At 60.3% G+C, this 15708-nt stretch overlaps 1 protein-coding gene across 26 annotated transcripts in view; it reads left to right on the top strand.

The window, feature by feature from the left end:
* The window catches only part of SH3TC1 (SH3 domain and tetratricopeptide repeats 1), a 52195-nt gene that overhangs the window by 11442 nt on the left and 25045 nt on the right, over window positions 1-15708 (top strand). For 8 of the 26 annotated variants that reach the window (XR_014813578.1, XM_084973809.1, XM_084973792.1 and 5 more), the window contains exons 1-2: window positions 2767-2877; window positions 10464-10680. Coding sequence is in view for 13 of the 26 variants with exons in the window: in XM_084973792.1 (XP_084829918.1) it covers window positions 10512-10680 (169 nt within the window). In the remaining 13 variants the exon portion in view is untranslated. Of the gene's footprint in view, window positions 1-1124; window positions 1205-2766; window positions 2878-3253; window positions 3337-10463; window positions 10681-15708 lie in introns of those variants that run through there. The other 18 variants (XM_084973789.1, XM_084973808.1, XM_084973794.1 and 15 more) reach the window with 3 other exon arrangements.

Here is a 15708-nt window from a genome sequence, read left to right as displayed (position 1 = left end):
GTGGAGCCTGGCTGGGGCCTCTTTTCGCGTTATTTCCAGGGAGTTCCCGTCGTGGCGCAGAGGAAAAAAATCCGACTAGGAGCCATGAGGATGCGGGTTCGATCCCTGGCCTTGCTCAGTGGGTTAAGGATCTGGTGTTGCCGCAAGCTGCGGTGTAGGTTGTAGACACAGCTCGGATCCCGTGTTGCTGTGGCTGTGGTGTAGGCCGGCAGTGACAGCTCCGATTAGACCCCTAACCTGGGAACCTCCCTATGCCGTGGGTGCAACCCTAAAAAGCCAAAAAAAAAAAAAAAACCCATACTCTTTCCAGAAAAACAAAGGGAGAAGAAGCACGTAGAAGGTTCTGAGCAGTGTGGAGATCCAGGGAGCTGGCTGGAGACCTGGGGCCCAGGGCACACTGTGGGTGGAGAGGGAAGCCCCGTCTTTCTCCCCAGTGGCAGCAGGGTGCCCGGGCCAGGGGACAGCGGAAGTGCTGGCCTTGCCAACACATTGCCCCTTCTCCGCTTTCTGGGAGCGCCATCCCCAGCTCTTGGCAGAGGCCTCAGGGGCAAGTTGGGCACTGGACTCGGCTTCCCAGTACAGTTAGTTGTGCCGTGTGGTCTGTGGGAGAATTCCTGCATCCAGTTTAATCCCTGTGATGGCCAGAGCAAGACCCCAGAATAGCCCCCCACCCACTGAGGACTTTCCGAGGTCCATGACCGGCCCAGCAGTGCTGGTCTTCAGGGCGGTGTCGTGGACAGGATGCTGCTGGCCTGCCGGGCTCCGACCCTGACAGAGTGGCCTGTGTTGGAGATGATGGGTCCGGGGCTTTGCCTTCTGAACAAGATGGGGCGTCAAAAGGCAGTGGCGGGGGGCGGGGAGGGTGGATGAGGGCCATCTGAGGGGCTTCCACAGGGTGTATGATGGGGTGCAGGGCAAAGGGGGGCGTGGATGGGGGGCAGGAGGGTGGTCCCAGCAGCGGCAGGTGCAAGGAAACCCCAGCTTCCCGAGTGCTATGGCCAGCAGTGGGGACCTTGCCAGAGTTGGGGGAAGGACCCAGGGGGAGGTGGGGGGAGCTGGACAGAGGACCCTCCCACTGGGCTGGACCAGAGTGGAGGGGCCGGGGAGGTGGAGAGGCGCGTGTCGTGAGAAAGAGGGTGGGCGAGGACCCGTCTGGACTGGACCTGAGTGATGGGCGGAGGACGTGGACCTGGAAGGATGGCAGGTCGCTGAGGCCGTGGTGGGGGATGGGTAGCCTGGGGGGAGGGCACCGTGGGCAGGCAGGCGGGCACCCAGGATGGTACTCCCGGGCGTCCAATGCTCTGGGAGGGAGGATGGAGGGTGGCCCCCATAGGTGTCTCCGCCAGGACCTCTGAAGTCACCCTGGTTTGGAGAAGGGGTCCGATGCAGTTCATGTAAGGATCTCAAGACGGGACGGTGCTGGCTTATCCACGGGCCCTAAGTGCAATGTGTCCTTATAAAGGAGAGAAGAGGAGACACGCAGAGAGGGGACTGCGTGACAACAGAGGCGGGGGTCCAGGCGATGCGTCCCCAAGCCCAGGAACACCTGTGCCTCAGGGCGTCTGGCCCCGTGTCACCCGGATTTAGGCTCTGGCCTCCAGACCGAGAGAGAATAAACCTGCTGTTTGGAATCGCCCAGCCTGCGGTATCTGTCCGGGCGGCACCACGACACAGGGACCAGTGCAGCTCCCCTGCAGGAGAGACTGCTGGGGTCACTCCACAGAGGGGCGGCCCAGACAGAGCGGGGGCGGCCACACCCCGGTGGGAAAGCAGAGCTGCTGGCAGGAGCAGCTGCCTCTCTGCTCTGGGGCCGCCTGGGTCCCTGGACCCATGGGGTGGGGAGAAATCCTGCCGTTACTCAGCAGGATTTGGCCACCGGGAGCCTCAGATTCCTGCCCCGTCGTCACCGAGCAAGTTGGTGTGCAAGGGAAGACCTGGCCAGCTGGGGTGTGGGGAGCTGGTTCTGGTTCTGCCCGCGAGCTGCTGGGCCCCCTTGATGTGTGGGCGAGTGGCTAGTGCCGCCTGGTGAGGGGCTTGGTCCCATCGCTGGCCCTCGATGGGGACCTTGCTTGTGTGAGGTGACCACGGCCCTCCAGCCGCCTGGGCTCCGGCCCACTGGGAGGGGAGGGGAGTTTGTGTCTGGGGGGGCAGCTGTGCGTAATGCAGGGGGCTGATCAGAGAAAGGCAGGGCGTCACCCAGAAATAGCTCGGCCGAGAGGGGTGCTCAGCCTGGGGACAAGGGTCTGGAGAGGTGTTTGGTTGTCACAGCCGTGGTTGGCATCCAGTTGGCAGAGGCAGTGCACATGGCAGCCCCCCTATAAGAGATTGCCTGGAATGTCAGCAGTGCCACAGTTAGAAGCCAGGGCCCAGGAGATTTAGCGATTGTCTGGCCTGGTTCTGGGCTCATCTTCTGCTTGTCACTGGCCTGGGGCAGACCACAGCCTCTCCCGAGCCTCAGTTTCCCTGTCTGTAATACAAACAGGCGTATTACCACTTAACTCGGCAATGGCTCCCGGTCATTCAGCCGGGCCATGTGTGACAGCCCAGCCTATCGCAAGCACGGGACAGCAAGGTGGCCTCCCGGTCTTCATTCACGGGTCTGGGCTGGGGCCAGGGGCCAGATCCCGAGCCCTGCCTTGGTGAGGGCCTGAGCGCAGGTGGCACCCACCCCGGTTCAGTTCCTGCTTCTTGTTCCAGAAACAGGAGCCTCAGTTCTGGCTCCGCAAGCGGGGCGGAGATTCCTGCTCTCCAGCCCACGTGGGTTCTGGAGCCAGCGGGAAGGCAGAGCGGGAAGGAGCACCGGTGGGCAGCCCCCGTCTGTCCCTGTGTGTGTCTCCGTTGAAACGGGCTGGAGCAGCGGGAGGGAGCGGCCCACAGGTCTGTGCATGCGTGTGTGTGTGTGTGTGTGTGTGTGTGTGTGTGTGTGTACAGTAAGTGGAAGAGGAAGAGAGAGCCGAGCTGAGGTTGGCAAGGCAGCTCCTGGGCTTCCCCAATCCCAGAGGCTGGGGCGGGAGCCTGGGTGGCCCGGCCTCCACCTCCGAGTCTGGGTGCCCGGCCGTGGGCAGGCGGGACGGGGCCTGGAGCGGGCCCAGGACGGAGCTAATGATCAACCAGCCCTCAGAGGCGGTGCAGCAGCGTGGGGCCTGCCTCCCGCCAGCGGCCTGGGCGCAGGGAGGAAGTGGGGCAGGAAGCAGGGGCGGGGGCGGCTGCGGTGCCGTCAGCGGGCTGTGGGCGGCCGCTGCCCCTGGCCGGCGGAGACCAGGGTCAGAAACAGCCACCTGGTGCCCGGGGTCCTGCAGCTGGTGGCCCGGGGGCGGCCTGAGGAGCTGAGCACAGGTATGGGGCACTGGACGGGCGGGCGAGGGCTGCGAGCAGGCTTGTCTGCTGAGCTGGGTCTTGGCAAGGTTGGATCAGAGTCGTCTGTCGCCTTTCAGTTTCTTGGGGACTTCTCTGGCCTTTTGGGATCGGAGAGAGCAGAACTGGAGTCTGGGAGGCCTGAAGGCTGAAGGCACGGGTCAGGGGACCGGCTGGAGCTCCGGGAGCTGGCCTGTGACGGGACTGATGGCACTGCCGCTCCCCTGGTCTCCCTTGACCCCACCTTCAGGAGGGCTCCCAGCCAGGGTGTCCCGAGGGTCTGGTCAGGATGCGGGGATGTCGCCAGCAAGCAGGATTCCAGATCCAGGGGGCCTCAAGTGGGCCCCCACCCCGGGCTGTCACCCCCTCAGGCAGACACCATGAGTGTCCAGCCCAGGGTGTCGCTATAGCTGTGACCCGGCCACTCTGAGGTCACCACCCAGGGGCCGCCTCTCCATCAACAAATGGAACGAGCGACTTGGCCAGGGGCCCCAACCCGAAATTTCTAGGGGAGACCCAGACCCAGGCCTTTTAGCACCAGGTCCTGGCCTGGGCGTGTGGTCCCAGAAGAGCACGGACCCCGTCCCCCGCCTGCAGTGACCCCTCCTCGATCCCCAAGCCCCATCTGAGGGGGTTTCCGAAAGATGACAGATGGCAAAGTGACGCTGGGGGAGCTGGTGTTGCGGTCGCTTGGGGTGTGATCCCCAACCCTGGAGGGCATGTGGGTTGCAGCTGAACTGGCAGATGGAGGCAGGGTGGGGGCCTGGGTGGGGTGTGCCAGGCTTAAGGGTGCGTGTCGTGGGCGGAACTCGGACCCACCTGGGCCCCAATCCCACCAGGGCCCCCAGCTGGGCGGAGTCAGCGCAGCTGCTCACTGAGGCTTGACGGCCCTTCTGTGAAATGGGCTCAGTCACACGGGCTCAGGGCTCCGTGTGGACATAGCCCTGCTGGGCAGAGTCACCCACGTCTGCTGCCTGAGGGCCCTTCGTCCCCTCGCAAAACAACCACCTCACAGCAGAGAACATCAAGGCGTGGGGACCCCGGGGTCCCCCACAGTCCGGGGCTGCCCTGACAACCCTGGAGTGGGCGGGGCTGCCCCCAGGGGCTCCTGGGGAAGGTCCTTGGGCTCCTGGCGGCTGCGGGTATCCCGGGGTTGTGTGTCTCATCCCTCCTCCAGGCCAGCAGGCCCCCAGCCCCGGTCATCCACAAAGACCCTATTTCCAAATTAGGTCACTTCTGAGGTTCCTGGTGGACAGGAATCTGAGGGTAACCTGGCACGTGTCACCTCAGGACAGTGGGCCACCACGACCCTCAAGACGTGCTGCTTGGCCAGGTGGCCGAGGTCTGCATTCAGGACGGCTCCAGAGACAGCTCTGGCCAGACCGCCCCCACCCCTCCTCCCTCCCCAGCCATCATTTATTAAACGCCGGCTGTAAGCCGGAGCCCGCCCTCCCCCCCCCCCACCTCCTGGAGGGGTGTCTTCACTCTCCTTCCCCGGGGGGTAACCCGGGGCCTGGGAGGCCTTCCGCCCACTGCCCTCTGGTCTCCGTGTTCTGGTGTGAACGCCTGTGCCCTGGGGCTGGGTGCTGGCTGGGCTCCGGGCCTGTGGCTGATCCACGAGGCAGCGCTTCGGTGAGCAGAGCAGAGGAAAAAGGCCGGAGAGGAGCAGCGTCTCTGGGTCTCCGCCGGGCTGCCCCCGGGCACTCGGACACCCGCTGGCCTGCCGTCTGGGCGCCGATCTGCAGCCAGGATGGGGAGCCTGCAGGCTGCCCCACTGAGCAAGACCATTTCAGGACCCAGCAGAGAGGGACACTCTGGAGGACACAGAGCCCCCTGCGTCCTGCAGGCTAGCTGTGACTAGAAACCCCAGGGTTTACTGCTGTCACCGGCAGCCCTGCCTGGTGAGCAAGCCCCTTGCTGAGCAGGTGGGAAGTCCCCTGAGGCCTGAAGCCTTCCCTTTTCTCAGGAAACTGTCTCCGAGCTGCTGCGGGCAGGCCCGTGGGCCTGGGACGCATGTGCCAAGGGGCCAGTCCTGACTCAGAGGCCGGGGGGCGGGGGAGGCAGCCGCTCTGGCTGCAGCGAGGGGAGGGTGAGGCCTGGGATGGGGGCCAGAGACCCCACAAACGGGACCCGGGCCGGACCATGGATGCAAGCATACTGATGTGCCTCGGAAGAGCGGCACTAGGGGATAGTGGCCTGGCCTCGAGGCCCGTGCTTCCTGGTCCCAGCGCCCATCCTGGCCAGGCCCCGGTGCCCTGATGACAGGTGCAGGGAGCGCTGCTTCCAGAATAAGGAGGGGAAGGAAAGAGACCCCGGTGTGGCTGGGGGCTGGGAGGGCTGGACAGATGGAGCTGCATCCTGAGACGTGCCAGGGGGTCTTGGAGCGTGACAAGGGCGGGGACAGCCCCTGGGGACGAGGGAACAGGAAGTACGAGGCCCCGGGGCTTGAAACAACCCTGGACATTTAACCCGCCGGTCCTCACTGCTCCTCCCTCTGCAAAACGAGCCTTCTCCAGCCTGCTCCCTCCTCCCTGGGGCGGGGGTTGCCTAGAAGGGCGCCAGGGGCCCCGGGGGGCCTTGGGGTCAGGGGCTTCCATGCCCCACCCACCCCCAGGACCTGGCCCTCGCCCTCAGGGGTGGTTGGGGGACGGGGAGCGGGTCACACCTGAGCAGTGGGCATGGATGGGGCTCCCCGAGGCCACTTCACCGCTTCGGGCTGCCGCCTCCACAAGCCTTGCGGGCCCCTGGCTGCACAGGCCGTGTCGGTGCCCGGGGAGGAGCAGACAGGCCGCGTCAGCCCGTTTTCTCCGTGTCACGGGGCTGATAGGGATGGAGGCCGGCAAAGGGGGACCGGGTGGTTCCTGCCAGAAACCTGGCCTTTCTGACTTTGGCGTTAAATCCATCACACAAGGAACGCTGGTTCCGGAGAAAACGGGCCCAAGCGAGCTTGGGACGCAGGCCTTCACCACCCCTGCCCGGGGTCTCTCACGTTCGGATGGGAGGAATGGAGGGTCCGAGGGGCAGGGGCCCTGGCGAAGCCCCTGTGGACCGAGGGTCCCAAGGTTGCCGGGAGGTGAGTCAGCTCCCTGAGCACTGTCTGAGCTGGTACCACACGCGTGACCTCTGGGGCCACCCGCCGGGCTCATGCGCAGAGGCTTTGGGGATGAAAGGGTGGAGTGAGTGGCTGGGCTGGGAGCATCAGGTGCAGGGCTCGGACCTCTGAGCACGGGGAGCCGGGTGGGTCACAGGCCAAGCCCCCAGCCCCGTGCCGAGCGCCCGCCCAGCAACACAGGAGGAGCGATGGGGGGCAGAAAGGGAGGGCTGGGCCTCCTCCCCCACGATGGAGAGGTTCGGAGTCTGGGGTCTGGGCCTCGTCCTCTCTCTGCGCTGCCCAGCTGTGTGCCTTTCAGAGGTGCCCACGCTTCTCCAGTGCTGATCCCTGGGGATGGTCGCAGGCCTCAGGCTGCCCCTCGGCTCTGCCCTGGACGTGCTGTCGTTGTGTGGAGGGCTGCCCCCTCCCCATTCTCTCCACGTGCCTCCCTGTCACTCAGGGTTCCTGCCTCCCCCCGGGGGCCTTCCTGGCTGTCCGGCTCCCTTTCCTCCCCGCCCGGGGCTTAGGGGACCCTCCCTTCCCTTCCCAGGACTGGCCACGCGGAACCCACACTGCCCCGCTTGTATCCAGACCCTCAGTCCCAGCAGGCCTGCCGCCCTGGGCAGAGCGGGCCACCAGGTGGGGAGGCGTCCGCAGAGTTTGTGGAAACAAACAAAGACTTTAGAGTGTGGGGCCCACCCCCACCCCCATCCTGTGGGCAGAGGTGATGAGGAAGGTGTAGGGGCCCAGCCCCCAGTGGAGCCAGCTCAAGGTCGAGCCCAGCACCCCGGGGACAGTGTCCCTCAAGGGGTGAGGGCCCAGGCGGCACCCCTGCCCCTGCCCACCCTGGCTCCCCCATCTGGGTGAGACATTCCTCACCCCACACTGAATGCCTTTGAGGGAGGCTTGGAAGCTTGGGGGCAGCACTGGGAAGCCTCACCTGGGAGGAAGCTCCCGGAGGCAGGAGCATGGCCATCAGGAGCTGGCGGTTGGGGTGCGAGCTTCTGTGTCTGTTTGCCTTTTATTTTTTATTTTTATCATCATTATTATTTTTGTCTCTTTAGGGCTGTACTCTCAGCATATGGAGGTTTCCAGGCTAGGGGTCTAATCGGAGCTGTAGCCGCCGGCCTACACCACAGCCACAGCCACACCAAATCTGAGTAGTGTCTGCGACCCACACCACAGCTCATGACAACGCCAGATGCTTAACCCACTGAGCAAGGCCAGGGATGGAACCCACATCCCTAGGGACACCATGTCGGGTTCTGAGCCACAGCGGGAGCTCCCTCTTTGCCTTTTACAATAAAGACCTTGGGCTTCCTCCTTCCTCCCTCCCTCCATCCTTTCTTCCTCCTTCTTTTGTTTTTTGTCTTTCTCTCTTTTTAGGGCTGAACCCACGGCATACGGAGGTTCCCAGGCTAGGGGACAAATCAGAGCTACAGCTACCAGCCTACGCCAGAGCCACAGCAACGCCGGATCTGAGCCACATCTGCGACCTACACCACAGCTCACGGCAATGCTGTATCCTTAACCCACTGAGCAAGGCCGGGGATCGAACCTGCAACCTCACGGATCCTAGTCGGGTTCTTTAACCACTGAGCCACAACAGGAACTTCACCTTCCTTCTTTCTCTGTTTCTTCTCTCGCTTTGCTTCTTCCGGGCAGCTGGAAGTTATTTTGGTTTAAGAAGTGAGAATTGACAACTAGAGGAAGTCAAAAGAGAAGAATAAGAATTGCTGGAGGCCCAGGCTCTTCCCTCGAGAACCCTTTGATGAGCTCCGTGGCACCAGCATGTACGCAGGGTCTGAATGCCGGCTGTGAGGTCAGACTCGGGGGTGCTGGTGACTTTCTGGCAGAGCATCGTTTCAAGAACAATCCTGAAACTCAGGGAAATGTAAAGGTCCCGTCTCATAAACTTCTACAGCGGTGGAGTCGAGTGTAACATTGGAATGTGAAAAAAGTGCTTTAAAAACAGTTTTTTTCTAGTTTGGGGGAAATTGTTTCTTTCTGCAAAGAAATATTTTATTAAGTCGAATCATTATAAAAGCTCTATGGCCATGAGTCGCCATGGCATTAAAACCATATCTGAGAGGCAAGCTGTAAGGTGTCTGTGCAAAGCTCACGGGCTGACTGCTGATTTACTATTTCATTCTTAGGCGGAGGATTCTGCACACTCATGTTTATAGTCATTTAATTCAGACCATGGATTATTCTCACGTGCAAGCTAGGGAATTCATGTGGTTTGTAATGGCCCCAATGCCAAAGGTGTTGGAAATGGAAATAAATTAGAATTGTTTATGGTTTTGGAGTCGTTAAAAAAAAAATAAGGACTGTGGGCATGTATGGGGTGTGTGTGTGTGGGGGGGTCCCCCGGTTTCCTCATCTGTAAAATGGGGGGCTTGCTCTCCCCGCCAGCTGCAGTGAACTGCTTCTCTGAGGCACCTGGTACCTGCAGGTGGTGGCAGATGCTCGTGTCTGAGGCCCTCTGGGGGCCTGTGGAGATGCGCCACCATCCTGGGACCGTCCTGGGTCCGTCTCTGGTTCTCAGGCCGGGAGCCTGGAAGGAGGATCTGACTCTGCCGCTGGCCCCCTGCGCCCAGTGCCGCTGGAAAAGTGGGGGGCTCGAGGCCAGCCCTGCTTTTCAGTGTGCAGTTTTGTCCCCAGGAAGTGGGCTCAGAGGGGGCTCTGCTGTCTCCCCGTGTGAGCTGCTTGGTGCAGAGGCAAACGTGCTGGCCGCCTCTGGGTTTGGGGTTGAAACCTCGCAGCTCAGCCTCAGGGAACAGTGAGACCTGAAGTGAGGGCTGATTTGCACGGGCTTCCGGGCCTCGATCTTGCCCCCCGCCTCTGCCATGCCTCCTCCTCCCTGTGTCCCAGGTGGAAGCTGAGAGGGACACGGTTGACACCAATCTCGTGGCTGCAACGGGGGTCTGCCCAGGCTGTGCCCACTCTCCCTGTCCCCCGTGACCGAGGCGGACTCTGTCCCGTGTCCTTGCATCGGTGACAAAGCCTTCACCCCATGAGCACCGTCTGTCCCGTCACAAAGGCCCTCCCTCACCTCTGACCCCAGGAAGGAGGGGTGCACAAGGACCGGCTCCTGGGGGAAGGCCCGAGGGCGCCCCGGATGTGGGGAGCAGTGGCCAGTTCCTCTTTGCCTGCCCACGGCCCCGGCTCCCGTCCCTCCCGGGCCGCCTGGGACCTGACCCATTTCCTGTAAAACTGCACGGTGTTCCTTCCGGGGACACTGCTGAGGCTCAGGCCTCTTCCCGTCTGAAGGAGCAGCGGGATCTCCTGGGACTCCCAGGCTGGAGCCCCAGCCCCACTGAGCCCCGGGAAGCAGAACGGGATGGGCTTCTCAGGAGATGCGCTCTCTGGGGGTGGGGGTGGGGGTGGGCCGACTCCAGCCCTTGCTGGGTGGGACACGTGGTGGGCTTATCCCTAAACCACGGTCCCAGGGTCGTCCCGAAAGGACACTGCCCTGTGCCCTGTTCCCACACTGCCTTTATGCGCCTGTGTTGCCCAGGGGTCTGTTGATGAGCAGGAATGGGCCCCCTGGAGTTCTCACTGTGGCTCAGCAGGATCAGTGGCGTCTCTGCAGCGCCAGGACGCAGGTTCATTCCCCAGCCCGGTGCAGTGGGTTCAGGGTCTGGCACTGCTGCCGCTGTGACATAGGTCACAACTGTGGCTCTGATCTGATCCCTGGCCCGGGAACTCCAGACGCAGGGGAGCGGCCAAAAAGAAAAAGAAAAAAAGAAGGACACCCCACCTGCTACAGGGACTTCCAACGGGGAGCAGACGTTGGGGTGTGTCTGCCACGTGCCTGTCCCAGGGGACTTGGGCAGCTTGGAGAGGGCGTGGCTGGTGAGCGAGCCCTTGCAGGGTGCTCAGAGGCCCCCCGGCAAATAGGAGGCGCTGTCACCCCTTGACCCCACCTCTGGTGGCAGCATCTCTGCGGGCTCCCGCCGACCGTCTTCCCGGAGAGGCTGTCACTGCTGACCGCTGCACTCTGCTCTCTCTGCAGGGGCCAGCCCGGCATGTCCCGCCCCCGGCGCTGAGGCCACTGAGGGTCATGGAGGGCCCGGTGGAGGTGGCCGCTGAGGAGCCGGCCCCGACAGGGAGGGGTCTCACGGGGTCTTCCGGAGGCAGCGGCGGTGGCAAGGTCCGGAGAGTGGCCGTGAGCGCCTCGGTCGTCTGGGAGAAAGCAGGTCCGGAGGAGGCCAAGGCCGCCGTCGGAGAGGGTGAGTGAGGCCCGCGTGTCCCCGTCCCCCGGGTCAGAGCTGGGCTTCTGCGCTGTCAGTGCGTGTGCTCACGGAGGGTCCTGGGCCAGAGAAACAGGGCCCACCCCGTGCTTCTCCAGGGTCAGGGAGAAGAGCAGGACTTGGGACTTCTGGAATTGCAGCCCTGGACGAGTGTCCCGCTCCACGACCTGGGTCCCCTCAGTCCTGCTCAGTTCTTGGATGAGAAGCCCCCAGATTGCTTAGGACAGGGCGTCTCTCGTCCCCCAGGAGGCAAGCTGAGGCCCAGGGAGGGGGCGGACCGGTGCCCAGGCCAGGCCTTGGGCAGGATCCCTTCCTGGGCAGAGGAGGGCGCGGGGTGACAAGGGCAGAGAGCCCCCAGCCGACCAGCCCAGGCGTGCGCAGGAGAGGGACCTGGCTCTGACCCCGGCTGTCGCTGGGCCACTGCTTGACTTGGGCCTCAGTTTCCCCACTGGGGAACCTGCCCGCTGGCCGAGGTGACCTCCAGGAGCCCTCTCCTCACCTCCTTGGATCCTGGGGGGGTGGGGCGAGGTCGGCCCCGGCCCCTCTCTGAGCCAGGGACAGCCCGTCCGCCCGTCCCTCCTCAGGCTGCCCATCGTCACGTGGTCCACCTTCCCCGTCACCTGCTTAGTTGCCCACTGGGGCTCTAGGACTTGGCAGACGGCAGGTGCTCAGTAAATATTCGAATGATGAACCATCGCCGCCTTGGGAGGGGAAATAAACTTTCCTGGGGCCTGGGCGAACACAGCGGGCTGTCTCCGAAGGCCCAGTGGCAACACCGTTCAGGTATTGCTGCGTTTGGCCCGAGGAGGGCTGGTCCACTTGGAGACGAGCAGACACTGAGCTGAGGGATGAACTGGGATGCAAAAGGAAGCAGCTTTGAGGTCAAGCACACAGACCACGTGGCGTCTCCAGCAACCTGGACACCCTACAAGGATTGGCCACGAGGGTGCATGGGGATCCAGCATCACTTTCGGTGCTGAGGTCTTGCACCATCCGATGTCCCCAGTTGGCTGAACACCTGGCAGCATAGGGGTCTTGCCCAGAGACTGACTGGGCACCAAGGGGCCATGTTTCAAGAATTTATCCACTAAGGGTGTAAATCATTTTTGTCTCCAACTTGGTGGCAGAGTGGCTTTCGTTGGGAGAGCTGACTTCTGGACTAAGGCTATATTTTACAGGCTGGACATTTTTCCAGCCTTCCGAGGGACTCCCGTGTCCTACGCAGGGTTCGTGGCTTGTAGAACACGGCTGGCAGTGGGCACACATTCTCCAGCTGGTCTTAGAGTCAAGATGAGGGGCTGCTCGGGGCCTCCTAACCCATTATGGCCCCGAGGGGGCCCAGGAGGTCTTTCCCCAGTGGTGGGGGTAGGACACTCAGGCACAACTAAAAAGGGGTGTGAGCTCAAAATCTGTTCAAAGCATCACGTGAGGGGCCCCGTGAGGTCACGGGTGTGGGTTTTCCATCACTACTGGTCACGGCGCAGCTTGTGGAAGAAGGATGTCCCAGCATGAGAAATCAGAACAGAGTACGTGGCTCCTGCATCCGCTGAAACATTAATTTTCTCACCTGCCACATCATGGGCCACCCTGGGGCTCGATAGAGGTGGACTTCTCATGGTGGCGGCGGGGGGGGGGGGTCCCCCTGGCTGCCTCAGTCGCTCAGCGTGGCCATCTCAGGCGCGAGAGTCCCCTTCCCCTTCGGGACTGGGGACAGTCCCATCTCCAACGACCTGTTGGTGTGCCGACTGGGCGGGGACCAGGGGCTCTTTCTGGCGCTTGCAGGCCCAGTGCCGGCTGACGTACATCTGAAGCCTTCCCCCTCCCTGGCTTTCCCTCGAGGTGGACGGTTAGGCTGCCTCGGCCCCCTTGGGCTGTCCTGAGGTTGCCAGGCCTGGCTGGCAGCAAAGGCCATCAGTCTAGCGTGAGCCCTGGCCTGCCAGTTTGCACAAGGGGCCCTCTCTTCAGCATCAGCTTTACCTCTAAGAGTTGGGACACAGGGGTTTGCAGACCTAACTGTAACCTTTGGAGTTTCTGCCTAACTTGGGGGTGGACTGGCTGATAAAGCATCGTCCCAGGGAGGTATCAAGGTGGTACATTTTTCGAAAAGCGCCCCCCAGCCGTCCCTGAAAGAGGGCTGGATTTTCTTTTTCTTTTGGGGTCACTTCTCTCCCCTTTTCGTGGTTCACTGACCTGTTGACACACTCTCTCATCCCTTCTGACCCACACTGGGCCACACAGTCCCTGGGCTCTGTTTCCTCCCGGGAATCGTGCCCCGGGGCTCTGGATCTGGGACTGCGTCTCCACCCGCAGCAACCCTGGGGGTGGTCCCCGGCGAGCTGGTCACCGCGCCCCTGGGCTGCGACCCAAATTCTCATTTTCCTCGGAGCGGTGACAAGTACAAGCCTTCCAAGTGAAATCGAGGCCAGCGTGAGGGCCTGAAACCTGTCAGCACGCCTACCGCGTCTCCAGAAAACCAGCCCACTCTCTGCTTGCATTGGGCTCAGTCGGTTAATGAGAAGGGCACGTGTGCCCTAGCTGTCCCTTCGCCACGTCCCACGTCCCTAAGAGGGCGTATCTCCCCGATCCTGGGTGACAGGAGGGCCCACAACGAGTTACCCCCGCGGGACTCGTCTCCCCCTCCTGGGGCCACAGAGGAGATAAAGGGACATAGGAGGCGGAGCTGGGACCGGCAGAGGGATCCGGAGAAGCAGTGGCTCTGGGGAAACAGGTGGCTCCCCCCAAGAGCTGGGGGAGGTTAGACGAGAACCATTTAAACTGTTGGGAGTGTTTTCTGGTTCCCCGGCCTTTTGATTACAGGAGCTGCCCAGAGCGGGGCTTTGGTAAAGGAACACGAAGGCTGGAACACAGGCAACCTCTCTGTCCAGTTTCCCATCTAGTGACAGTAAAAATACAAAGGCAAGATGGGATTGTAATTTAGAGACCCATTTTCAGGCCAATTTCCTCCATTCCCTAACTTACAGAGAGGCCAGGTAGTGTTATGGTAGAGTTTTTAAGTTTTTCCATTTTCAGCCTGTCTGCTTTGAAAATTTTCCAGTTTTCGAGGATACATCCCAGAGGCGTTTCTTGGCTTAGAAGGGGGTCCTCCTGTGTGGAGTAGCCCGCAACGGAGAAAGAGGACTCCCAGGAATGAAGCCACTGTCCCCGACACGTTTTGCAGGAGGCTTTTGTCTGAAGGGGGTCAGAGTGCCTCCTGAATTCTCTTCTTACCCGGTGGGATTTCGAGGCTCCTCTACTCTCCCACCCCCTCACCAGACGTCTCTGGTCCAACTGGTCCCTTGTGCAATGGGTCCCGGAGATGGGGGACGTTTGTGCCAGTGAGGTGCCAGGGCTCTCCTTGGGGGGATCTGTTTCTGGAGTTCCCACTGTGGCACAATGGGATCTGTGGCTGGGACGCAGGTTTGATCCCTCGCCCCACACAATGGGTTAAGGATCCAGTGTTACCAGCTCTAGCTTAGGTTGTAACTAACTGCAGCCTGGATCAGATCCCTGGCCTGGGAACACCATATGCCGCTGGGCAGCCAAAAAAAAAAAAAAAAAAAAAAAAAACTAAAAAAAAAACCAACAAGTTTTAAATGCCCAGTCAGATAGGGTCATAGATGGCTTTGAAATAATACCTATTCCTTGAGCTAAGGTGAAAAAAGAAGATTTCAAAAGTAAATACAGATCATGTAAAGCCACAGAAATACACAAGATCTGTTATCAAAAGCAATATTCCAGGAAAACTTTGTTCTGAGAGAGAGAAACCCAATCCAGTCTTGCATCAGCCTACTCTTAAAATCCATTTATCTAATCAAATTTGATCCAATCCCAGAAATCCTGACCCACTGGGATGGACTGGGAGTTTGGGGTTAGCAGATGCAGACTACTGCTTGGAGTGGATAAACCATGAGGTCCTGCTGTACAGCCGGGGAACTCTATCCAATCACTCGGATAGAGCCTGATGGAAGATATTACTAGAAAAAGAACGTATATATATGTATATGTATAACTGGGCCACTTTACAGTACAGCAGAAATAGAACATTGTAAATCAACTATAACAAAAAGAAAAAAAGGAGTTCCCGTCTTGGCGCAGTGGTTAACGAATCCGACTAGGAACCACGGGGTTGCGGGTTCAATCCCTGGGCTTGCTCAGTGGGTTAAGGATCCAGTGTTGCTGTGAGCTGTGGTGTAGGTTGCAGATGTGGCTCGGATTCCGAGTGGCTGTGGCTGTGGTGTAGGCCGGCGACTACAGCTCCTATTGGACCCCTAGCCTGGGAACCTCCATATGCCAAGGGAGTGGCCCTAGGAAAGGCAAAAAGACAAAAAAAAAAAAAAAAAAATTAAATTAAAACAACAGAAAATCCTGACCGCATGCAAGACTTGTTTCCCAATGATCCTTTTCTACAAACCTTTTGCAATTTTCTATATCTGTGTTATTGGGTCCCTAGTCTTATCCCATCCAGAGACAACCAGCTCTGGGACAAAATCACCCTTTGTCCTTTAGCAAAACGCACCGCCACCCGCACAGCATCTTTCCTAAAAACACACATCCTACTTTCCCTAAGCAACCGTGACCTGTCTTTCACATTCAGCAGATTGGCAGAGCACAGCTCGGGGCGGCACCAAACATTTTCAGTTTCTCTCTCATAAGACAGGAGTAGGTACATTTAGACCTGATTGGTCATGAATGTCCCAGTCTGTCACCCTATTTGAAATGGTCGGGAGAGTCCACGGATTCCTAGCATTTAACTTAACTGAGTTTCCAGTCACCCAAACTTGGAGAGACTATTCTAGATGACTACTTCCACGACACATGTCTTCCTCTAGAGTTTCTACCCCCGAAGCTCTTACCTCAGTTACATTTGCTTAAACATTTAAGCAGACCAGCTTAGTTTCCTGGTCGACTGATTTTATAACAGAAACAACATGTGCTTTTTGACTCTCGGTAACCCTAGAGACAGTGCAGGTATTATCCTTAGGCTGATGGCTCTAAAGACAGGTCTGT

This window comes from Sus scrofa, chromosome 8 (assembly GCF_054392235.1).
Source record: "Sus scrofa isolate SSC_HxYL_T2T_F1_AM1 chromosome 8, Sscrofa_HxYL_maternal_Yorkshire_Landrace_v2.0, whole genome shotgun sequence".
NCBI classification, from domain to species: domain Eukaryota; kingdom Metazoa; phylum Chordata; class Mammalia; order Artiodactyla; family Suidae; genus Sus; species Sus scrofa.
Note: the sequence above shows the minus strand (reverse complement) of the source record. Positions and strands in the feature narration are given on the sequence as shown.